General features: G+C 67.0%; 2 protein-coding genes across 9 annotated transcripts in view; one reads left to right on the top strand and one right to left on the bottom strand.

Moving 5' to 3' along the window:
- RAI1 (retinoic acid induced 1) overlaps positions 1-10,861 on the top strand; it is a 100,336-nt gene extending 89,475 nt beyond the window's left edge. For 4 of the 5 annotated variants that reach the window (XM_080386514.1, XM_080386512.1, XM_080386513.1 and 1 more), the window contains 3 exons: positions 1,240-6,877; positions 8,056-8,149; positions 8,452-10,861. In XM_080386514.1, the coding sequence (XP_080242640.1) occupies positions 1,256-6,877; positions 8,056-8,149; positions 8,452-8,894 (6,159 nt within the window). In that variant the 5' untranslated portion in view covers positions 1,240-1,255 and the 3' untranslated portion in view covers positions 8,895-10,861. The remainder of the gene's footprint in view (positions 1-1,239; positions 6,878-8,055; positions 8,150-8,451) is intronic. The other variant, XM_080386516.1, reaches the window with a different exon arrangement.
- A 426-nt stretch (positions 10,862-11,287) lies between these two features.
- On the bottom strand, positions 11,288-22,880 carry SREBF1 (sterol regulatory element binding transcription factor 1). Of its 4 annotated transcripts, none has more exons than XM_080386528.1 (19): positions 21,879-22,880; positions 17,621-18,004; positions 17,307-17,476; positions 17,097-17,237; positions 16,799-17,017; positions 16,598-16,712; positions 16,293-16,504; positions 15,796-16,000; positions 14,986-15,170; positions 14,630-14,891; positions 14,376-14,542; positions 14,106-14,274; positions 13,924-14,032; positions 13,726-13,838; positions 13,496-13,628; positions 13,144-13,306; positions 12,705-12,890; positions 12,509-12,620; positions 11,288-12,300 (listed from the first exon to the last, which is right to left on the bottom strand). In XM_080386528.1, exons 1-19 carry the CDS (start codon positions 21,982-21,984, stop codon positions 12,077-12,079), a joined length of 3,375 nt encoding a protein of 1,124 aa, XP_080242654.1. In that variant the 5' UTR covers positions 21,985-22,880; the 3' UTR covers positions 11,288-12,076. The 4 variants fall into 4 exon arrangements, with proteins under 4 accessions (XP_080242654.1, XP_080242655.1, XP_080242657.1 ...); XM_080386529.1 differs by having other exon boundaries at positions 13,726-13,835; positions 21,879-22,877; XM_080386531.1 differs by having other exon boundaries at positions 21,798-21,905.
- Positions 22,881-23,091: the final 211 nt, after the last annotated feature.

The raw sequence follows: 23,091 nt of genomic DNA, 5'->3' as shown, positions 1-23,091 counted from the left end.
TGGCAGGAGCAGACAGCTTCCAGATGGTATCGCGCCGGGGCAGGGGGATCGGCTGGGGCTGGGGGGGGGGGGCTGCAGGAGGCAGCAGCAGGCAGAGACAGGCAGAGCCAGCAAGTTGAAATGACTTTTTTTGCAGCAGAGCCTGCGGTTCTGGCCCTCTGCGCTGCTGCTTCCAGTAATTAGCCCAATAATTAAAAAGAGTGGTGATAAGCGGGGTGTTCGGAGGGGCTCGCAGGATCCCGGCATCCCTGGGGAGGGTGTGCAAGGAGGGGGGTAAGTGATTTCCAGTGGTGAGGGGCAGTGGGTGCATTGGGGGACCCCAACACGGTGCAGGGGTGTCACTGCACCGTGCGGGGCAGGCACAGAGAGGGGTTGTTCGCCCTGCAAAGCTGGAGTGGGCAGCAGAAATGGGGAAGGCTCCCAGCAGCAGGGTCAGGAGGGCTGGCTGAGCATGCTGCAGGCATGGGGGAGGCAGCCGGACCCCAGCCACACCCCCTGCTCAGGGGCACCGTGCTGCGAAGCGGGGCGATGCAGTGTGGAGCGATGAGAGATGTGATAGAGGCTGATGCAGGGCGATGCAAGGTGAGGTGATGCAATGCCAAGCGATGTGATGTGGGGTGACACGATGCGATGCAGAGCGATGCGAGGTGATGCAAAGCCAGCTGCTGCGATCTAGGGCAATACAGGGCGGTGCAATGCAAGGTGATGTGATGTGATGTGATGCAAGGCAGGACAATGTGATGCAGGGCGATGCAAGGCAGGGTGATACAATGCAGGGTGATACGATGCAAAGCAATACAATGCAGGGAGATGAAATGCAAGGTGATGTGATGCAGGGCAATGTGAGGTGATGCAGGGCGATGCAATGCAAGGCAATGTGATGCTGGGCGATGCAAGGCAGGGCAATGCAATGCAAGGCAGGGTGATGCAGGGAAATGAAGTGCAAGGCGATGTGATGCCGGGCAATTTAAGGTGATGCAGGGTGAGGCGATGTGAAGCGATGCACTGCAGGGCGATGCAAGGCAATGCAGGGCGATGCGAGGTGATGCAGGGCTAGGTGCTGTGCTCCAGGGTGGCAGCGAGGCGATGCAGTGCCAGTGGGGCGATGCCACGGCAGGCGAGGCGATGCCCCTGCAGCGCACGCAACGCTGCCCTTCTCTGCGCGCGGCCGCGCTTCCCGGCCCGCCACGGTGGTGGTGGCGATGCTTCATTTGAATTCTCGCCTCTCTCTCTTCGCAGATAACGAGCCCGCGCCATGCAGTCCTTTCGAGAAAGGTGTGGTTTCCATGGCAACCAGCAGAGCTACCAGCCGACTTCACAAGATACATCACGCCTGGAGAATTACAGGCATCAAAGTCAGGCAGGGCCGAACTGCGAGCGGCAGAGGCTGGTGGCGAAGGAGTACTACAGTCAGCAGCAACTGCCGTACTCAGGCTACGAGAACAGCGCCGTGGAGAAATACCACCGGGGAAACAAGCAATTAGCGGGGCAGCAGCTGCAAGGCAGGCCGGCCTTTTCCAATTACGCAGTGCAGGAGAACAGCCCCTATCCGGCCCGTTATTCGGGGGACGAGAGCCTGCAGGCGTGGGGCGGGCAGCCGCAGGCGCTGCCCGGCGGCGTGGCCAAGTATGAGGACAGCCTGATGAAGAAGACGGCTGCGCTGGCGGGTGGCCGGCCATACCACGAGCCAGCGGCCGCCTCACTGCCCTTCCGGACTCACTTTCAGCAGCAGCAGCAGCAGCAGCAGCAACAGCAGCAGCAGCAGCAGCAGCAGCCTCCCGCACTCCCCTACCCCAAACTGCAGCGGCAGAAGCTGCCGAATGACGTCTCCTCACCCATGCCCTTCTCACAGAGCCCCCACTTTGGGCAGCACTCACAGTCCTTCCCTGCCTCCTCCACCTACTCCTCAGTGCCCGGCAGCAGCCAGCCGGCACACTCCTACAAGAGCTGCACAGCACCCTCGGGGCAGCCACCGCTGGAGCGGCCCCTGGGCAGCGCCGCCAGCCTGGCCCCTGGCCCCCGTGTGCCCAACCTGCACGGCTACCAGCCCAACCGCATTGGCTACGAGCAGCCCCCACAGCCCCCGCCGCAGCCCCCGCAACCGCCACCACCGCAGCCCCCACAGCCACCGCAGCCGCCGCAGCCACCGCAGCCCTTGCAGGGGCGGCATCATGCCCCGGAGACCCTCCACTACCAAAACTTGGCCAAGTACCAACATTACAACCAGCCAGGCCAGACCTATTGCCAGGGCGATGCGCCGCCCGTCCGGACGCCAGAGCAGTACTACCAGACCTTCAGCCCCAGCGCCAGCCACTCGCCGGCTCGCTCTGTCGGCAGGTCCCCATCCTACAGCTCCACTCCCTCCCCGCTGATGCCCAACCTGGAGAACTTCCAGTACAGCCAGCAGCCGCTGAGTGCTGGCGCCTTCCCAGCCGGCATTTCCGACCACAGCCATTTCATGCCGCTGCTGAACCCTTCTCCCACTGACGGGACGAGCCCCGACACTCAATCTGGGAACTGCAAAAACTTGCAGAAGGAGAAGCTGCCTGAGAACTTGCTGTCGGACCTGAGCCTGCAGAGCCTGACGGCGCTCACCTCCCAGGTGGAGAACATCTCCAACACCGTCCAGCAGCTGCTGCTCTCCAAAGCAGCCGTGCCCCAGAAAAAGGGCATCAAGACCCCGGCGAGGACCCCCGAGCAGCTCAAGGGGCAGCACTGCAGCCCCGAGAGCAGCACTTACTCGGCGGAGCAGGTGGGGACCCCCCTGTCCGACCCACTGAGCACCCCCCAGTCCGTCCATGCCGAGACGCAGGACGCCGACTATCTCAGCGGGTCGGAGGACCAGCTGGAGAGGAGCTTCCTGTACTGCAACCAGAACCGCAGCCCTGCCCGTGTCAATAGCAACTCTAAGGCAAAGCCCGAGTCGGTGTCCACCTGCTCCGTGACCTCCCCGGATGACATGTCCACCAAATCGGATGACTCCTTCCAGAGCATCCACGCCAGCCTTCCCCTGGAGACCTTCACCAAATATGTGACCAACGAACGGGACTGTCCCCGGCTGCTCCTCAGTGCCCTGTCCCAGGAGGAGCTGGCTTCTGAGATCATCGTCCTGCAGGACGCCATCAGTGAGAAGGCGGACAAAGCCTGGGCCAACTTGCCCATGCTGAGCAAGGAGGCCACCAAGTCCCCTTTCGAGCTGGAGAACCACCGGCCCTGCCTGGACTCCATGGTGAAGGGCACCTGGCCCAGCCAGGGTGACTCCAGCACGCTCACTGAGCCCCTCAAGCTGGATAAGGCTTCGGGGGCCAGCGCGGGGAAGGACTTCAGTGAGGAGGTGTACGAGGGTCCCCCGGTGGAGTTCACAGCTGCCGAAACCAAGGATGCGCTGAAGGATGCTGCCCCGCTGGCCTTCAACTCCAAGCCCAGCATCCCAGCAGCGACATCAAGCGCAGGAGCCGCTGGCTACAGCTGCTACTCGAACACCACCGCCAACTCGGTGGGGTCCGAGAACACCATGGAGCACTTTGAGTGGCCGGAGGAGAGCCTGGGAGAGGTGTGCCTGCGGTGGAAGGAGCTGCAAGCCACCGACCTCCCCAAGGGCTTGTTTCCCAGCAAATTGGTGGGCTCCTGCAAGGAGAAAAAAAATGCCTGCGGCTTGGATCTGTGTGATGGTGAGCAGTCGGCCAAGAGCGAGCCGGCCCAGGACTTTGGGCAGCAGGCGATGGAGGAGGAGGAGGAGGAGACGCTGACCTATGATGAAGCGGCAAAGGCAGACAGCGAGAGGTGGCTGCAGGACACCCGGCACTGCTGCTCAGCTGGGGACTTCAGCGAGATCCCCATCATCTCCTCGCCAGAGCTGAAGGAGTCGGACCTGGAGGCGGAGGAGTACTCCTCGCTCTGTGAGCTGGCTGGCTCGGAGCAGAAGTCGGTGACATATGACACCTCATCACCCAAGCCCCCGGAGATGCCCCCTGTGCTGTCCTCCAGCGAGGTGCCTGTGTCTGCTGAGGAGACCGTCAGCACAATGGAGAAGGAGAGCTCGGGTCCTGCCGCACGCCTCTCTGGCCAGTCCGTCATCCTGCTGGGCCCTGCTGTGGGCACGGAAACTAAGGTGAAGAGCTGGTTCAAGTCCTCCCTGCCCCACATCCAGCCTGAGGAGGAGAGCGGTGGAGGGGAGGTGTCCCACCTGGAGGCAGCCGATGCCGAATCCGCCCCATCGATCGCAGTGAAGCAGCAGGTTGGCCCTGAAAATGTGCTGGGGAAGACGGAGCCTGTCTCGAGAGGCAAGAGCCTCCGCAACAAGAAGGTCCACTGCCGGCTGCCAGAGGGGGACGGCCCCGGCAGTGCCGTGCTGAGCCCCTTCGATGACCTGCCAGCAGCTGGTGGCATGGCCAGCGCCTGCCTCGGGCCAGACGGCCAGGCGGAGGTACTGAGCAAGAACGCCCACAGCCAAACACCCCGGTTTCCTGCTGAGGGTCTGCCGGCACGCATGTGCACCCGCTCCTTCACCGCCCTCGCTGAGCCCCGCGCCCCGGCCCCACTGGAGGGGCTGAAGGCCCCCCCGCACCAGGAGAAGCTGGGGAAGAAGCCCGCCTGTGGCATCAAGCAGCGGGTGGCTTTCAAAGCCAGGAAGCGCAGCAGCCGGCCGGCCCCCAGGGTGGTCCAAAACGCCAGCGACGCAGCCCTCCTGGTGCCCGGCTTGGTGGTGGCAGAGGAGATGGCAGGGCCGACGCCGCCAGAGGGGGACGTGGTGGAGGCGGGGGACAGGGACCAGCGGTCGATGATCCTGCGCTCCCGGACGAAGACGCAGGAGGTTTTCTACACCAAGCGGCAGCGGGGCAAGCGGGCGGCTGACGTCCGGCTGAAGAACTGCAAGGCGCCCAAGAAGCTCATCTCCAACAACCACCTCCCGCCCGCCTTCAAGCTGGTGGCCCCAGGCAGCCCCCACAAGGAGGGCAAGGTGGGTCCCCGGATGAAGCTGCCCAAAGCAGGGCCAGGCATGGGGGGCAAGATGTCCGAGCGGCCCCTGCACTCGCTGAAGAGGAAGTCCACCTTCATCTCCCCCATCCCCGCCAAGAAGAGGAATCTGGTCCTGCGGAGCAACAGTGGCAGCGTGAAGGAGGAGAAGCCGGAGGCCCCCCCCAGCCTCTTCAAGAAGATGCCTGTGGCCAAGAAGGTGAAAGCCAAGCTGCCTCCCAAGAGCTCCGGTGAAGCTGTCCCAAAGCCCCCCCCGCCAAAGGAGGCCCCCGATGTCTGCATTAAGATCACCTCCCGGGCGGCCTTCCAGGAGGCCACCAAGACCAAAGTGCTGCCTCCCCGCAAGGGCCGCGGCCTCAAGCTTGAGGCCATTGTCCAGAAGATCACCTCACCCAACCTGAAGAAGTTCGCCTGCAAACCATCGGCCACGGCGGCGGCGGTGGCGGCCACAGCAGCTGCCTACGGCACCTCCCTGAGCCCGGCAGCGGCGGAGAGGGAGCGGGCAGTGAAGCACAGCGGGGCAGCCCTGGTAGTGGGCGATATGCGGCTGCCCAAGCCAGCAGCGGCACAGAAGGTGCCCACCATGCCAGCAGCTGAGCAGCTCTGCCGAAACCCCAACAGCCGAGCACCGAAGGGGAAGCTGGGTGGCGGGAAGAAGCTCTCTGCTGATGGCTGCCCGGGCGAGGCCTGCGCGCCAGCCCTGGGGCCCCAGCCCAGCTCCAACATGGCAGCCAAGAGCCTGGGGCTCCTGCCCAAGAAGAGGAACCGCAAGGGCAAAGCAGCGGCGCTGGGCATGGCCAAGGAGCCCCTGGGCCCTGCACCACTGCCACTGCCGCGGGAGCGGGTGGCTGGCCTGGGTGGTGGCGGGGAGGAGGCACCAAGGGAGGGCAAGAAACCAAAGAGCGAGGAGAAGGAGGTGGGGGGCAGCGAGGGCCCTCCCGAGGGACGCCCCACTGCCGGGCCAGCGCGAGGGCCAAAGCCACGGGCCAACCACTCCAACTACAATGGCTACTCCAAGCGGCAGCGGAAGCGCCTGGCCCACGGCAAGGCCAAGGCGGTACCGGCGCGGTGCAAGAGCCGCGGCAAGCGGCGGCGGCAGGCCCAGCAGGCCCCGCTGCTGCACCCCGCCGAGCCCGAGATCCGGCTGAAGTACATCTCCTGCAAGCGGCTGCGGACGGACAGCCGGGCCCCCCCCTTTGCCCCCTATGTCCGTGTGGAACGTCACGGCGAGTTCACCACCGCCTGCACCGTCATCAACTCGCCCGGTGAGGAGGCCCGGCTGCAACGGGGACCAGCTGGGCCAGCGCCACGGCCACGGGCAGCCCTGCCCGCCTCCTCCACCATGCACATGGGGCCGGTGGTGTCAAAGGCTCTGAGCGCTGCCTGCTTGGTCTGCTGCCTGTGCCGCAACCCTGCCAACTACAAGGACCTGGGGGACCTCTGCGGGCCCTACTACCCCGAGGACTGCCTGCCCAAGAAGAAGTCGCGGCTGAAGGAGAAGGCACGGGCAGAGGGGCCGGGCGAGGATGCCATCCCGCCCGCCGTGGCCGAGCGGGCACCCCGAGGGACGGAGGGCGGCTGTGGTGCTAGTGGCAAGGCAGCGCGGCCGGAGGGTGCCGCCGAGGCGGCCAAGCAGAGCACGCTGCGCTCCAGCCCACGGGGCATGTTTCGTAGGCTGCAGAGCTGCTACTGCTGTGACGAGAGGACAGAGGGCGAGGAGGCGGCCGAAAAGCCCCGGCGGCACGAATGTCACAAGGCCGAGTCCCCGCCGCAGGAACCGGCGGGTGACACGCAAGAGCACTGGCTGCACGAGGCCTGTGCCGTATGGACCGCTGGGGTTTTCCTGGTGGCAGGGAAGCTCTACGGGCTGCAGGAGGCTGTCAAGGCGGCTGCCGACCTGGTAAGAGCTCAGCTGCCCGCCCAGCACGGCACGGCACTGCATCCCGAGGCGGCATCTCGTGCTGGCCTCCTTCAGCTGAAGTGATTCCCGCGGTTGTGCCTCCGACCGGGATGGAAATTAACAGGGTTGGCCCTGACAAGTCGCCCTGGGAGGGTGGGGCAGGGGCTTCAGGCACCATGAACCCCACTGGCTTCCCACAAGATTTGTGCTGCCGCGTCTCTGATAGCACCTCATCCCCCTCCCCCTTTTAGGCATAGAAGTATATTTCTGTTGTTATGTTTTGGGAGGGCAGCAGAGCCTCCCCCGGGACCATGAGGGTGCTGAGCCTGGTGGGTCGCATCCCACGGCCCAGCCGTGCATCATGTGGGGCAGCTCGGAGCGGGACAGATGCAGGCTGGTGAAGACAGGATGGGAGACACAGATGGGCATGACTTGGCCTGATGCCACAGTGATGGGCGGGAGGGGAAGGGGAGCTGGATGGGATGGCCCTGCCCTGCTGCTCTCCCACAGCGAGAGGAGCATGGGAACATCGAGCGAGCAAAATAAGGAGGATGGTGCTGGGAGACTGCCAAGGGAACATGGGGTTTGTGTGCTGGGGAGAGGGAGGGGACAGCCACCTGGCAGAGCCCAGGCAGGTGGTCTCCAGCAAGCCCCCCAGTGCCAGGTTTGGGGCTGGCCACATTCCCAGGCCTGCATGCTTGCGGCATGGCTGGCTGGAGGCTGCTGCCCCCTCCCTGCCCACGCCGTGGGGCCGGGTGCTCCCATCCCTGCAGCACCCCCTGGGGATGGGGCAGGAGATGGGGAGTACCACGGTCCTCTGCCACCAAGCCGTGGCACGGCCCAGGCCATGTCCCTTCACCGCCGCGCTCCTCCTGCCCCAGGAAGGATGGCAGCAGGCTCGGTGCTCTCCAGGGCAGCGGTACGGCGGGTAGAAATGTCGTGAATGGCTGCAGATGGCTGAGTGAGGGGCCCGGTGTCGCCTGTGACGTGCCGGCACAGGAGAGGGGATGCTGCCTGGGTGGAGGTAGCGTGGGGCTGGAGAGGTGCAGGGATGCTGGTGCGTTCCCCTCGCAGCCGTGGCCGTCGGGGTGCTTTGCTCCTGCGCTGGGCTCTGACGGCGTCTCTCTGTCTCTCCACATCTCTCCTTCCTTGCTCCGAATTCCCGGGTGCGTTTAAAGAAGTGCTCGAGCTGCCAGCAAGCGGGAGCCACCGTGGGCTGCTGCCAGAAGGGGTGTCCCCACACCTACCACTACGCGTGTGCAGTTGACACAGGTGAGCCCGGCTGCGGGGATGGGGGCACAGGGTCCCCTGGCACTATTCGACCCGGCTGGCCGAGGGGCTGGCCGCTCGGTGATGCTCAAGCCCACCCAAGGTCAGGGTGGGCTGCTGGCTCCCTGTCTGCCGGGGTGGTGGTGCCCCCTGCACCAGTGCCAGCCGGTGTCCCCAGTTTGGCCGGCCTCAGCTGAACCCTTCATGCCAGCGCTGCGGCTGGTCAGGACGGTGGCGGGGGGACGCCGAGTCCCTGGTGCTTGGGGACAGGGACTCCCCTTACACAGCCCTCCCTCTCCTCGCAGGTTGCTTATTAACCGAAGAGAGCTTCACCCTGAAATGCCCCAAACATAAGGTAAGCCCCGAGCCCCCCACCCCGTGCCCCACAAAGCTCTGCAGCCCCGGGGATAGGGGGGCCTGCCGTCGGACTGCACCCCCCAGGGACACGCTGCTCAGGGCACCCCGTGGGGCATGGGGGCCCTGGGGTACAGGTCACCCAGGCGCCAGCGGGCACCGGGTCCGGGACCCCCGGGCGGGTCGTCCCCCCCTTCCCTCGGCACTGATGAGCTGGTGGGGGGTTGAGCCCGTGCTAAAAGCGCTGCACGGGGGGGGCGATGACTCGCGGGTGGGCAGGGTGGCTGCTGGTGCGGGCATGCCCCCCCCCTTCGGGGAGCAGACCCCGGGGCCAGCCCCGCGGCGGGACCCCCGGGCTGACCCCCCCTTCTCCCCGCAGAGGCAGCCGCTGTAGCGCCCCGCGGCACCCGCCCCGCCGCCAGCGAGGGACCGGCGGAGGAGGCAGCGCCCCGGGAGCGGAGCGGGGCCGTACCGGGCCGTACCGGGAGCCGCCCCGCTGCGGGGGTCGCGGCGCCGCCGCCCTGGCCGTGCCCCCCACCCCGAGCCCGCTCCGGGCAGAGCCAGCGTCGGGCTTTCCCCCGCACCGGGCCCCGGCAAAACCCGGCCTGGCCCGGGCGGGAGGCGGAACGGGACCCCCCGGCCGCAGTCGCTGCACAGGGGGGAGGGGGGGGGGCCCTGTACGAGGGGGGTCCCGGCGATGTTGTCTTACTGTGGGGCCGCCGGACCCCCCCGCGGGTCCCGGCTCTCCATATCTCACACTGATCTGATCTGAGATGTTGCCTTCAGCAAACCTCACGGTGTCTGTCTGTATATACGTGTGGCGGAGAAAAGGAAAAAAAAAAAAAAAGACAAAAAAAGCAAAAAAAAAAAGAGGAAAAAAAGGAGGAAAAAAAAAAAAAAGACAAACAACGGCCTGCTGTTTGAAACACCACTCTGCTTTTTCGGTTTTGTTCTTCCATCTCCTGTCTGCTCCCATCCTGCCTGTCCCAGGGTGCCAGCCCCTACGCCGGGTGGCCGGGTCCCCACCAGGGCGAAGGGTGCTGGGCTGGGCTGGTGGGTGCCCACTGGGGTGCCCCAGCCCCGCTCCCTCCCTCCCAACCCTGGCCCGTTGCACCCGTCCCCCTCCCGCTCCATGGGGCGCTGGCACTGCTGGGCTGGGACACCTAGTCCTGTGCCCCGGGACCCCCAAAACCCACCCTGGTCCCTCTGCTTGGCCCCACCAGCACTTCTGCGGCTCCTGTTGCTGGGGACGGGCTTTGCTCCCTGTGCTTCTGCAAACCCCAGGGCTCTGGGTGCTGAACTCCGGGCTCTGGGTGCAAACGCCAAGGCTCTGGGTGCTGAACCCCAGGGCTCTGGGTGCTGAACCCTAGTGCTTTGCGTGCTGAACCCCAAAACTCTGGATGCTGAACCCTGGGGTTTTAGCCTGGGTCAAGAAGGTGGAAGCAGCCCAGAAACGGCTTCCAGCGGGCAGCAGGGTCCTTGCTTGAGGAGGAGGAGGAGGCATTTGCTTCCTCCCACTTCATGGCCCTGGCTGGTCCCTGGGTGCTGGGTTTGCTCAGCTCCCTCAGCTTTTGCTTCCCTTCCCGGCCGCCTGTGGTGGAGCTGGGGGCTGCCCAGCGCTGGGACGGCCCCTGCCCGTGTCCCAGCGGGGTGCCCCGCATGACGCCCCCGTCTCTGCACCCCCCAGCCTTGCACCCCCCCGCAGGTAGCAAATAACCACCCCAGGGTGACCACCCCAGATCCCAGCCTACAAACAGAGCCGCCAGCCGCCCCCGCACCTGCAAAGCATCCTGCAGAGGAGGGGCACGGTGCTGGCCCCATCTGTGTCCCCCCCCCCCAACCCTGCAGAGCCAGCGCCCCATGTCCCCACCGGCTGTCGCGTCCCCTCCGTCCCACCCAGCCCTCACCCTCAAGGTTTGCTGGCCACAAAATGTCTGTCATTTCAGCAGCTTGCCTCGGACACAGGAGCGAAAAACACAAAAAAGGAGGGGAGGGAGGGTGGGGGGAAAGATAATAATAAAAATAATTAATTTAAAAAAATAAAAATCCCAGTGTCCCTGGCAGTGTTGCCTGAAATCTGGCTATTTTTAGTGACATCTTGTACATATGACTGTAAAATGGTAAACCGTGTGTATTATATATTGCCTCATTATATAGTGTATATATATGTATACATATACATATATATAATATATATGAAGACTGTAAATGTTAAGACTAGTGTTCTTATTAGTATATTGCTTCACACTGAAGATTGTGTGTAACAAGCTGTTTCTAAAAGATGTTTATTTTCCTTAAGAGTAAAAAACAGGTCATTGCATTCAGAGCGTCAATAAAGATACAACGATTGTTTTGGAAGTACGTGGCGCTCAGCTTGTGGCCTCTCCTTCTGCCGGGGGGCTGCCGGGGGTCCCCTGGGCTGTGCCAGCTCCTGGCTGGCCCTTTGTCCCCAGGTGCCACCTGCACCAAGGGTCTCACTGGAGGGCTGGGCTGGAGGGGACGCTGCAGTGGGGCTGGGGTGTGGGCGGGGGGCAGCACCCCTAGCACATCTTGGGGTAAGGAAGGTGTGGTTGGGGTCCCTTAGCACCCAGTGTCCCCATCCCTGTCACCTTTGTCTCCCTGCCATCCTAGGCAGCCCTCCCCTGCTGGGACAAGGCAGGACCCGCAGCCAAGGATGCCCAGTGGGGGTAGGGGGGGTCCCTTTCCCCAGCCAGGCTCTGTGTGTCCCCCAAATTCGGTGTCTGTCTGTCCCCATCCCCTCCTCCCCCCGAGTCCAGCACACACCGGTATAAATAATCAGCTTTAATTGTCTGTACAAAACTCTCCAACTATGAAAATACCGTTTAAAAAGGCAAGGCGGGGCAGGGGGCTATGTACAAGAGGGGTGCAGCGGGGGGGGGGGGCACCCACCAGCCACCCGGGAGCCCCGTGCCCCCCTGCTGCCCCTTCTGCGACAGCGCTGGGGCCCGGCCGTGCTCGGGCGGGGGGGCAGCTGCTAACAGGGGGGGCTGTTCAGTGCTGGGGGGCGAGGGGCTGGGCTGGGGGGCCCCTCCTGCCTGTCATGGGCATGGCTGAGGGGAGGGCCCTGAGCCATCCCCACAGGGCAGACCTCCCCCCCCCCCCGGGGGCCAAAGCCGAGGTCCCCAAGCCCCCCGTGCAGCAGCGGGACCCCAGGAGAGGGGGGCGAGGACGCCCCCCCGCTGCGCGCCGGGGCACGGGGGGGCCAGGCTGGCCGCGCAGCCCAGTGCCCTGCAATGCTGGGACAGTGCCACTAGAGGTCCCCACGTCCCAGCACCCACGCAGGCTGGGGACAGCGACAGAGCCAGGGGGTGGTGGGGGTGCCACAGCGGGACCCCCCGCACCCACCGCCGGTGGCAGGGGGCATCACCCTGCCCTCCCCACCCTCCCCACCCCCCACCTTAAAAACTGCTCCCCAACACCGTCCCGCAGAAGGGGCTCCCATGCCGGGGGGAAACGGGTACACGCCACCCCCTTCCCCCTGTCCCAGACCCAGAGGGGCTAGCGGGGGGGCTAGCAGGGGGGGCTAGCAGCATGCCCCCCTCCCCCCCCAGCCAGCTAGCCCGATGTGACGGTGGTGCCGCTGCCCAGCTTGATGATCATCTGCTGGCAGTCGTGCAGCGTCCGTCTGTCCCCCAGCTTCTCCAGCGTGCGGGCGGCCTCGGCCAGCATGCCCACCCGCTGCCCGGGCCCCGAGAGGAAGCTGGGGGGCAGGTAGCAGCAGGCCAGCAGCAGGGCCTCGGCGTGCTCCCGCGGCGTAGGGTGGCTCTCGGGCTCACCGGCTGCGAGGGGAGGGGGAGAATAAGTGTCAGCCCCAGGGGTGCTGATGGAAGCCACCCACCCTCCCTTGGGTGCTCTGGCAGGATGATGGAGCCATTTGCCCACCCCAGGGCAGGTACCACCAACCAAAGCATCGGCAAGAAGCCCCCCCCGAGCCCCATCACGGTGGGTGCTGCGGGTGGGGAGGGGGTGTCCCACCCCGAGTCCCACCTGTCTTGCTGCCCTGCACCCCTCTCCTCCGCAGGCTGCGGTCCAGCAGCTGGTGGGTACGCGTGGGGCTGGCGCGGGCCATCAGCCTGGCGGTGGCTTCGTGCAGGAACACCTGGACAAGGCAGGGGGGACACAGTGAGGACAGCCGGGTGCAGGGGACAAGGGGAGTGGGCAGGATGAGGGGTGAGGGGCTCACCCGGCGCATGGCAGGGCGGAGGGTCTGGGCCAGGCGTCGCAGGCTGCTGAGGTCCTGCTGGAAGCCGCGGAGCTCCAGGGCGGACGCCTGGTAGAGGCAGCTGCGCTGTTGGCTGGCGCTCATCTGCTGCTGCCACAGGTTGGTGCGGGTGACCAGGAGCAGGTCACACAGCAGGAGCTGGACCGCCTGGGGGTGCGAAGGGAGCTGGGTGAGTGAGGGGGAGGGGTGGACAGCAGAGGGGGGGCCGAGGAGGACCCTGCGGGCAGGCGTTGCTGTGCGGGGCCCCCGCCGGGCTGCATGGCAGGGGCATTGCACTCCCAGTCTGACACATGCAATGCAACTACAATGCACCCCTGCGAGGACCGGGGGCACCTCCCGCGAGGGCCGGGGGCTCCCCCCAGGGTGGGTGGCCACCTTACCCCCCTCCAGCCCAGCTCACCTTGTCAATGGTGCCCTTGGGGGGGCTGCTGAGCTCCAGGCTCTCCCGCAGGCAGCTGCTGGCCTTCTCGCAGTGGCTCAGGCTGGCTTGGCTCCCATCCTGCTTGCTCAGCATGGCCCGGACGGCTCTGAAGGAGTGCAGGGCGGCGCGGGGCAGGGGCTTCCTGCAAGTGGGGGGGACACAGTCACTGCAGGCCCCTCGCTGGGCAAAGCTGTGCCCCCCTCCAGCAGACACCGGGCAGCACAGCCACGGTGCTCCGAGCGTGTTAGCAGGGGCTGTGCCAACACAAAAAGGTGAGGAGGTGCGGGATGAGCTGCCGCCCCCGCTGTTCCCAGTGTCCCCCAGCACTCACTCTGAGCTCTGTAGCACCCGGGGCATGGTCTCCACCAGTGGGTAGAGGCGCTCAGCCCCCTCCTCATCTCCCTGCAGCCAGTGAATAACTGTGCCAATGATGGACGCCCACCACTTGGACACGGGGTCGGTGCCTGTGGGGTGGGAGGGACGTAGGAGCGGGGCGTTCGCCACTCCGGTGGCCCCCCACGTGAAGTATCCCTTGCTGGGGGGGGGGGGCACTGGCCTCACCTGTGACGGCCGCCAAGCCGGAGCTGATGGAAGGTGCGGGGCCGGGCGTGCTGCTGGCATCAGAGCAGCCATTGAGCAGCTGGAGGTACTCGAGGGCATCGGAGAACCGCCTGCTGGGAGAGGGGCCGTGAGCGGGGCCATCCCCGCACCGGGCAGAGGGAGAGGATGACCCGGGGGGGGACCCACCCTGGCACATACCCCTCTCCCTGGGCAGCAGGGCGGCTGGGCTCAGGCATGGCCACGCAGGACAGTGCCTTCTCCAGGAGGTGCTCGCGGAACAGCTGGGTCACCTGCGCCAGCGGGTCCACTGCGGCACAGAGGAGCAGTGAGTGGGCACGGTGCCTGCTCCCCGAAACAGGGGCTTGGGGGTGGCGGGTTACCTGGGTTGCCAGCAGAGCTGTAGATGGTCTCCCTCGGGACACCCTTGACAGCCCAGTCACCATCGACGAAGAACCGGTGACCCAAAGGGTGACAGAGCCACTGCATGGCAGGGGGCACAGCCCCGCCGTGGGACAGGGCCACACGCCGGGCGCTGCAGAGGAAGGGGCGCTGCGGGGAGAGCGGGGGATCAGGGAGGGGACCCAAGACTGGGTCCCAGGGGACGCAGGGGGACCCCCCACCCACGGTAGAGGGGGCTGCCCCGCACTCACAGCCAAGAAGTGGAAGCAGCGGTGCAGGCTGGCCTTGACCCGCAGGGCGGCCGCCACGTAGATCTCAGCCAGGGCAGCCACGGAGACGGCATCGCCAGCACACTCGGCCAGGTTGACGGCACTCAGCGCCAGGTTGATGGCCAGCAGGTGCCCGCCAGCCTGCTTCCCTGCGGGGATGGGGACAGGGGGACTCAGGGGGGATGCGGGGCACAGGGGTCCCATCCCTCAGCTCCCCCCATGGCATGGGGCCATACCGGCAAGGTGGAGCTGGTGCAGGCGGTGGTAAGCCATGGCGGCATCGCGGGCGCTCTGTCGGACGTGGGCGGGGGGCGGGGGGTCGGGGCGCAGCCCCCCAGCGCGGGCGGCCAGCCAGCGGCCCACCCAGAGGCGCTGGAGCAGGTGGCGCAGCAGGCTCCAGAGCAGGCTGCACGCCAGGTCCCCGTGGGAGGCGGGCAGGGGCCGCCCCAGTGCCCCCAGTGCCGTCCGCAGGTGCTGGGCCCCCTGGGCGAAGTCCCCCTGCACCCCCAGAGCAGGGCAGGTCAGCAGGGGGTGGGGACGGGGCAGGTGGGGCAGGTGCCATCAGGCAGGGTGGGCAAAGGCTGGGGCTTACCCGGTCAAGGTCAAGGTCGGCCTGCCGGCGGTGCCGCCAGAAGAGGATGGAGGGCTCGGAGTGGGGGCGGGTGACGGGCTCCCCGCAGACGAAGAGCCGCACCACCGCCCCCAGCACCAGCGCCGTGTTCAGTGCCCAGAAGGCCAGTGTGGGCCACAACCACTGCGCCCACCCCCACGGCTCCTCTGCATGGGGAAGGGGTCAGAGCCACCCCACCGCCTCTGCCCCGTGCCCACCCCAGAGTCTCCATCCCAGTGGCCTGCACCCCGTGCCCACCCTGAGAGCCTCTACTCCAGCAGCACCTACCCCAGGAGCCTCCAAGCCAACCATCTCCTACCTCGGACCTACCCTAAGACCCCCCTGTCCTGACAGCCTTCACCCCCCTCCACCATGACTGCCTCCACTCTGACGCTCTCCACTCCAACGGCCTCCATCCTGACAGCCTTCACCCCATGCCCACCCCAACAGCCTCCACCCTGATCAGCTCTACCCCAACAGCCTCGACCCACGTAGCCCCTACCATGCACCCCCCCAACACCCTGCACCCTGATGGTCTTCACCTCAACAGCCTCTAGCCCTCTCCCACCCCAGCAGCCTCCATCCCAACCGCCTCTGCCCCACGCCCACCACCCTGGCAGCCCCTACCCCAGACACCCCAAGAACCTCCATCCCAGTGGCCTCCACCTGTGCCCACCCCAATCACCCACCCCCCCGAGCCTCCATCCCAGTGGCCTCCACCTGTGCCCACCTCAACCACCACCCCCCTGAAAGCCTCCACCCCAGTGGCTTCCACCCCGTGCCAGAGCTTACCCACAGTGCCAGCCTCAGCCATGATGCTCCTGCCAGGGCCAGCGGTACCCGGGCTCCCCACAGGAGCGGGAGCACCAGAGCCACGGAGGAGGGAGGCCAGGGGGTTGAAGGAGAGGCAGAGGAAGACGAAGGCGCAGAGGGCCATGCGGGAGCGGTCCAGCATGCCCTGGCTGCTGGGTGAGGGCGGCAGGTGCTCCTGCTTCACCTGCGCGGGCAGAGCTGCTGTGAGCCCCGGGGGCACAGGCATGGGGTGTGCGAACGGGGCACAGGGCACATTTTGGGGTACAGAGCACAGGTGCAGCAGCCCACTGCACCCCAGAATGCCCCCACACCCCTCCCTCCAGCCCCAGATGGGGTGAGGAGCAGCCTCAGAGAGCAAGACCAGGGCTCACAGCTCCTTTCCCCATGCCAACATCTGGCATGCTTTGCTCCTGGCACCCCCAGTGTGATGTAGAGGACTGGGGCAGGGGGATCCCCCTCACAGCCCCCACACACACCTTGCCATGGTCGCAGAGGGGGCTGTCGGGCTCTGAGTCGCTGCTGCTGTTGCTGCTGCCCCCGCTGAGCGAGAGTGGGCTGCTGTGGGACGGCGAGCCCACGTCCGAGTGTGGCGGCGTCAGCATCTCCATCACCTCTGCCTTCACAACCTCCATGGGGGCCTCTGCCTTGGCCCCCCCACTGCAGGAGGCCACCAGGTCCTTCAGGGACTCTGTGGGGAGCAGGGTGGGTTGAGAGGTGCTGGGGGTACGGCAGCCCTGGGCCTGAGCCCCCCCCTGCCCCCGAGAGCTGTCTTTCCACTCACGGTTCTTCTGCATGGCCATCTTCAGGGAGAGGTTCTCCTGCTTCAGCTTCTGGTTGCTCTGCTGCAGGAAGCGGATGTACTCGATCGCCTTCCTCAGGATCGCTGACTTGTTGAGCTACCGGCGGGCAGGGACGGCTCAGCCCAGACATTGGGCAGAGCCCCCCCTTACCCACCACTGCCCCACCACCACCAGGCTCCTACCTTGGCTTCAGTGCCCACCACCAGGTCCTTGAGCTCCACGATCTTGTCGTTGATGGAGGAGCGGTAGCGTTTCTCAATGGCATTGTGCGCTGTGCGCTTCTCCCCCCTGCTCTGCACCAGTGCCGGCTTCCCGCTGGGCGCCAGCCTGTTGATGGGCAGCTTCTCGGTGTCCACCACCAGCGGCACCGTGGCCAGGATGGTCCCTCCGCTCACCAGTGCCTGTGGGGATGTGGGGAGGCATTGGCAGGGGTCTCAGAGCATCCCACCGGCCCCGGAGCGGCACGGCGGTGGGACCTACCGGCACCTGCAGCGGGGTGGCAGAGCTGCTGGCACTGGTGGTCAGGGAGGTGATGCTGGAGGTCTTGGCGCTGCCAGCATCTGTCTTGACGGCCGTCAGCAGCAGGGAGTCAGCCTTGATGAAATGGGACTGCAGCAGGACCTGAGGGGCGGGGGGGTCAGTGGGGCTGGGAAGGCCACTGGGACCCCCGACCCCTGGCTCTGGGCTTACCGGCACTGGCTGGATCTGCGGTGTGACGGGCTGGGCAGCCGGGGCAGTGGTGGCAAGGAGCTGCTGGGGTGCCACGCTCTGCACGGGGCCGGACAGTGCCACAGGCTGGCTTGGCTGTGGGGCGGGCAGGGGGCTGGGCAGAGCCTGGCCTGCACCCCCCGGCTGCAGGGCTGGGCACGGAGCAGAGCACAGCATTACTGGACCCCCCCAGGGCAGCCCCATCCCACAGGGATGCATCCCCCCTCCAGCAAGAGACCCTCGCAACCAGCCCCCACGCAGGGGGCCCCGACCTCCCCTGGACCCCAGATGCTCACCGGAGAAGCTGTGCTGGTTCTGGTAGCCCACCAGGGGCTGGGGGCTGAACTGGCCAGGGGACGCAGGGACAAAGCTGGGGGCCAGCATCACACTGGGCTGGGGCTGGCTGCTGGGCACGGCCGCCGGCTCCTCCTTGACACCCGGGGCTGGCGCTGGCAGAAGCGGGGCTGGGGGCTGGGGGGTGAAGGTTGCCATGCCGGTGGGCCCCGGGTAGACGCTGCCGGTGGGGGTGGCGGGGGGAGGATTGCTGGGACCCAGGTAGGTGCTGAGGGTGCCCGGGGTAGGGGGAAGCCCCGGGGGCACGGCACTGTCAGGGGCACTGAACGGTGAGTCGAACAGCCCCGAGAAGTCATTGTCCGGCGTGCCGATCAGCTGGAGCATGTCTGCAAAACAGCCCCCCCCCCAGTACCGTCAGTGGCTGCCATTGCCCCACATCTCCCGGGTTGACCCCATGCTGCCCACCCCACAGCTCAGCACTTTGGGGACAGATCCTCGTAACTCAGGGGCAAAATTCCCCGAGAGCCCAGGAATCTGCTGCGCCCTGCTCCTCACAGCCTGCTGGCCACCCTGCCAATGGGGAAACTGAGGCACGGTGCTTGCAATGGGGGTGCTGGGCCCTGGCCACCAGCAGTCAGAGGGTTCCATCCCCGTCTGGGGTGGCAGGGAAAATCTCAGCCTGTTTGTGAGGTCAAGCGAGGCAGAGACAGGCTTGTGCACTGGAAACCCCGACAACCCCACAAGAAGCCCCTGCATCAAGGGGAGGGGGTGCTCAGGCTGGGACAGAGGGGTGGCACACCTGGGATGTGCCAGACCCCTGCGCCAGGCGTGCCTGCCCACGACACCCCCAGGAGGGAGCTGGGCAAGCACAGGGGTAAATACCCTCAGGGGTCTGCCCAGCTCAGTGGGAACTAGGTGCCCCAGGGTGGCACCACTGACACACCCCGACAGCCACACATCGGGCTGTCCAGAGATGCCCCCCCTGAGATGTCCTGGGATGCTCCCACCGAAGCACCCTGGGATGCCCCCGCAGCGGTACCCCCAGGCAGACACCCCCTGGGATGCCCCCAGCACAGTACCCCCAGGTACACACACCCTGGGATGCCCCCGCAGTGGTACCCCCGGCACACACACCCCCCCCCGGGATGTCCCCACGGTGGTACCCCAGGCACAGCCCCCGGAATGCCTCCACAGTGGTACCCCCAGGCATGCACCCCCCGGGATGCCCCCACAGCAGTACCCCCATGCACACACACCCCAGGATGCCCCCTCAGTGGTACCCCAGGCACACACACACCGAGGTGCCTCTGCGGTGGTACCCCCAGGCACAGACCCCCCCAGGATGCCCCCACAGCAGTACCCCAGGCACACACACCCTGGGATGCCCCCACCACAATACCCCCGGGTACAAACCCCCCAAGATGCCCCCGCCGTGTTACCCCAGGCACACACACACCAGGATGCCCCCTCAGTGGTACCCCCAGACAGAGCCCCCCCTGGGATGCCCCCCTGGCGGTACCCCAGGCACACACACCCCGGGACGCCCCCACCATGGTACCCCAGGCACACACACCCCAGGATAGCCTGGGGGTACCACCGCAGGGGCCAGACCCCCCCGGGATGCCCCCACCACGGTACCCCAGGCACACACACCCCACAGGATGCCCCTGCGGTGGTAACCCCAGGCACAGACCCCCCGCGGGATGCCCCCGTGGCAGTACCCCAGGCACATCCCACCTGGGATGCCCCCGCGGCAGTACCCCAGGCACACACCCCCTGGGACATCCCCACCACAGTACCCCAGGCACACACACCCCGGGATGCCCCCGCAGCCGCACACCCAGTCGCAGCCCCCCTGCACCCCCCCTGCAATGCCCCACCAACATGCACAGCCCCCGGACGCCCCCCCATGGGGTGCAGCACCCCGAGAGGGACCACAGCAGTGACCGCGCCAGGCAGGGAGGAGGAGGGTGGCACGGAGGGGGGGGTACCTTCGAAGGCACACTCCATGCCAGTGGGCACACGGGGGTCCGGGGGTCCCCAGGAGCAGGCTGCCGCCCCTGCTCAGCCCCGTGCTGGGGCACCACGAGGCACCAGGATATTTTCTCCCATGTTCTCCCTCCTCCCTGCCGCTGCCCGCGCCAGGCCTGGAGCGAGGCCGGCGATGGGGTGATGTGACTCCGCCAATCGCCGCCCGCGCGCCCGCCGGCCGCCCGCCACCCCCAGACAGCCCCGCCGTGCCAAGGTGAGCCCGGTGGCGGGTTACTACCGGGCACCCTGCCACCACCCGCCCGTGGTTACTCGGGGTCAGCCACCGTTAACCCCTTCGCCCCGTGTCCCATCCATCACTCCCCACTGCCGGCCAGCCCAACGCGATGCTCCTCGCTTGATACCCAGCGCCCGGAGGGGACACCCCACAGGACAGGGGTCTCTGCGCAGCCCCATTTCCCCCACAAAGACATCCAGCTCTCAGCACCCATCTCTGCGCAGGTGGGCTTCCATCCAGAGGGGCTCCCACCCCCCCCTCCTCAAAAGACGCCCCAAGGCTCCCCATGCTCCAGGGGCAAGAGAGCAATGTCTGGGGTTGCAAAGAGGGGGTGCTCCCTCCCGGCACCCCCTTTCCTACCACTCAGCCCTCGGGGTGGGCACGGTTCTCCCAGCCGCCCAACACCTACCAGGTATTTCTGTCCCATACATTGCACCCGCTGCCACCCACACCATCACATGGGCACCCAGCGGTGCCACGGGTACCTCCACCACTGATTCAGGAGCCCGTGGGGCAGAGCCACATGGCTGTGGGTCCTGGCAAGTCCCAGCAGGTGCAGGGTACCCACATCCCTGAGTGCACATCCCATGGTCACCCCAGGATGGGCATGGGGACAGCCTGTGGCCACCTGAGGACCAGTGGCAAACCTGCAGCTCATGGAGGGACACGGTCACATGGGGCACAGGGTGGTCCAGATGGCTAAAGAAGTGTGGCAAAACCCCACAGTATGACACCCTCACCCTCTAGTGCTGGGCACCGCTCAGCCCTGAATGGGTCCCTGGGGACCCAAGGGGACACCAGCATGGCTCCTGCCTGCTTGCCTGCAGCTACCATCCTTCCCAAAGCCAAAACCTCACCAGGGGAGGCATGTGGCACCTGGATCTGCCCCAATTGCCGTTGGGATGCGCCTTCAGCCCTGGGGATGTCACTTCCAACCTGGGTCCCGGAGGAGAGACTCCCCCTGGACCCTGCAGTGGGGCAGGCGTCGCAGAGCTCACCGCATGCTCCACCGGCTCTGCCAGTCCTGGCAGACTGGCAGAGCCGGTGGAGCATGCGGCGAGGTGAGCGCAGGGCTGGCCAAAAGCCGGGAAACCCCATTTTTTTTTTTTGCTAAAGCCAGAATGTTACACCCAGCAGTGGAAAGTCCTGGGTGCCATGGTGGTGGAGAGCAGGTCCCCTTGGCACCGGGTCCCCTCGGGGAATGGGACCCCTGGGCAGCATCCCCATCCCACAGAGCCCCGGCTGGGCGGGGAGGTGGGTGCCGCTGGCTCCCAGCCCCAGGGATGCTCCGTTCAGCCCCCCCATCCCGTCCCCGTGGGGTGGCTCAGGGAACCCAGGCGTCCTAAAGGGAATGACCGGGAGTAACCCCGCCGGTGACGTCACGGGGGGCGGGGCTAGAGGCGACACGATGCTGCGGTCGGTGGGGGGGCGCCCGTCTCGGCTGTCCCGGCACCAGCACCTCCAGCCTGGGGGTCCCGGTGTCGTGCCCCCCCCTCCCAGCCCTGGGGACAACGCTCTTCTTCGAGCCCCCCCGCCGTGCCCCGGTAACGGAGCCAGCCCGGCCGGCCCTGCTCCGGCAGCTCGGCGTGTCCCCCACGCCGGGCCCGGTACCGACCCCGGTCTCTCCGGCTGTGTCCCGGTCGTGCACCAAGCCCGATCCTTCGGCCACGCACCGAGTCCCGGTGATGCACCGACCCCGCTCACGCCGTCATGTGCCGGTTCTCTGACCGCGCACCGAGCCTGCTCTCCCCAGCCCCGGCCATGCACCTAGCCCGGTCCCGGTCCCGCACCGAGCCCCGGTATCGCACCGAGCCCAACCCCTCGGCCACGCACCGAGCACCGATTGTACCCCAGCCCGGTCCCGGCCACGCACCGAGCCCCGGTTACAGCCCAGCCCGGTCCCGGCCACGCACCGAGCCCCGGTTACAGCCCAGCCCGGTCCCGGCCATGCACCGAGCCCGGCCCCGCTCGCCGCTGCCCGGCACGGGACGCACCGTCGATGTCGCTCAGCAGGGCCGTGTCGATGTCGCTGCCCCCGGAGAGGCCGAGGGTCGGCGCCAGCCCCTCCAGGGCCGCGTCGTCGAAGGCGAGGGCGCTCATCGCGGCGGCGGCGGCGGCTCCCGGGCAGCGGCGGCTCTAGGAGCGGCGGGGCCGCCCGCTCGCCATGGCCGCGCTGGCCCGGGGAGACGGAGGAAGGCGACGAGCCGCCAAGTTGCTCCCGCGAACCGTGCCCAGACCTGCTACCGGGGGGAGGGGGCGGGGCCGCCGCCGCGCCCCGCCCCGCCACTGCCCGCCCCGCCACTGCCCGCCCCGCGGCACCGGCACCGGGACCCCACGGCACCGGGCGGGCAGCTGGTGCGGCAGGGCTGGGGCGGGCAGCAAGGCAGGCAGCAGCCCCCTGGGCACAGGCACCCGGACCTGGGGACAGGCTCACTGCCCTGGGGACAGGCACCCAGACATGGGGACAGTCACCCAGCCCTGGCAACAGGCACCCAGCCCTGGCGACAGGCACCCAGCCCTGGTGACAGGCACACTGCTCTGGCGACAGGCACCCAGACATGGGGACAGTCACCCAGCCCTGGGGACAGGCACCGAATACCTGGGCTGGGCATTCGGTGCTGCCCAGCCCCGGCCCTGGGGGAGCAGCCAGGGGGGCTGGCGGGGGTGGGGGTGGTGGCGGTGGCAGCACCCCGTGGAGGCCACGTACCGGGGTGCGCTTGGGCCACCATGTCACCCCTCGAGGCTCCTGAGGTTGCTGGCACAGAGGCTGGCGGTGACATCTGCCACCCTCCCCCCAGCCCCAGGGCCCGCAGCAGGTCCCGGCACCACTGCCCGACCCCGGCACGGCCCAGGCTGGGAGAAGCCCCGGTGATCCCGGTCAGGGGCCGCGGAAGGACCGACGCTGTCCTGTGACCCCGGCGGGTGTGACCCCGCCGCCACGAGCTGTGGGAACTGGGAAAACCGCTGGTGCCACTGGGGTCAGCACCGTGGCCGCCCACGGGTGGGGGGTCTCAGTGGGGGGTCTCAGTGGGGCAGGGCTGTGCGCTGCGCCCTGCGTGTCCTGCTGCTGGGGGTAATTTAGGAAAAGAAAATGCTACATCGGCCCCCTGAACGTCGGCCCTCGCTTCTGCGCCACCGAGCGCAGTCTGGGGCTACCTGTGATTAATTAAACATGGCAGCACCCTGAGCCCACCCCCCGCCCCACTG

The sequence above is a fragment of the Falco punctatus genome (genome assembly GCF_963210335.1).
Source record: "Falco punctatus genome assembly, chromosome: 4".
Classification (NCBI taxonomy): domain Eukaryota; kingdom Metazoa; phylum Chordata; class Aves; order Falconiformes; family Falconidae; genus Falco; species Falco punctatus.
This window is presented reverse-complemented; position numbering and strand designations above follow the sequence as displayed.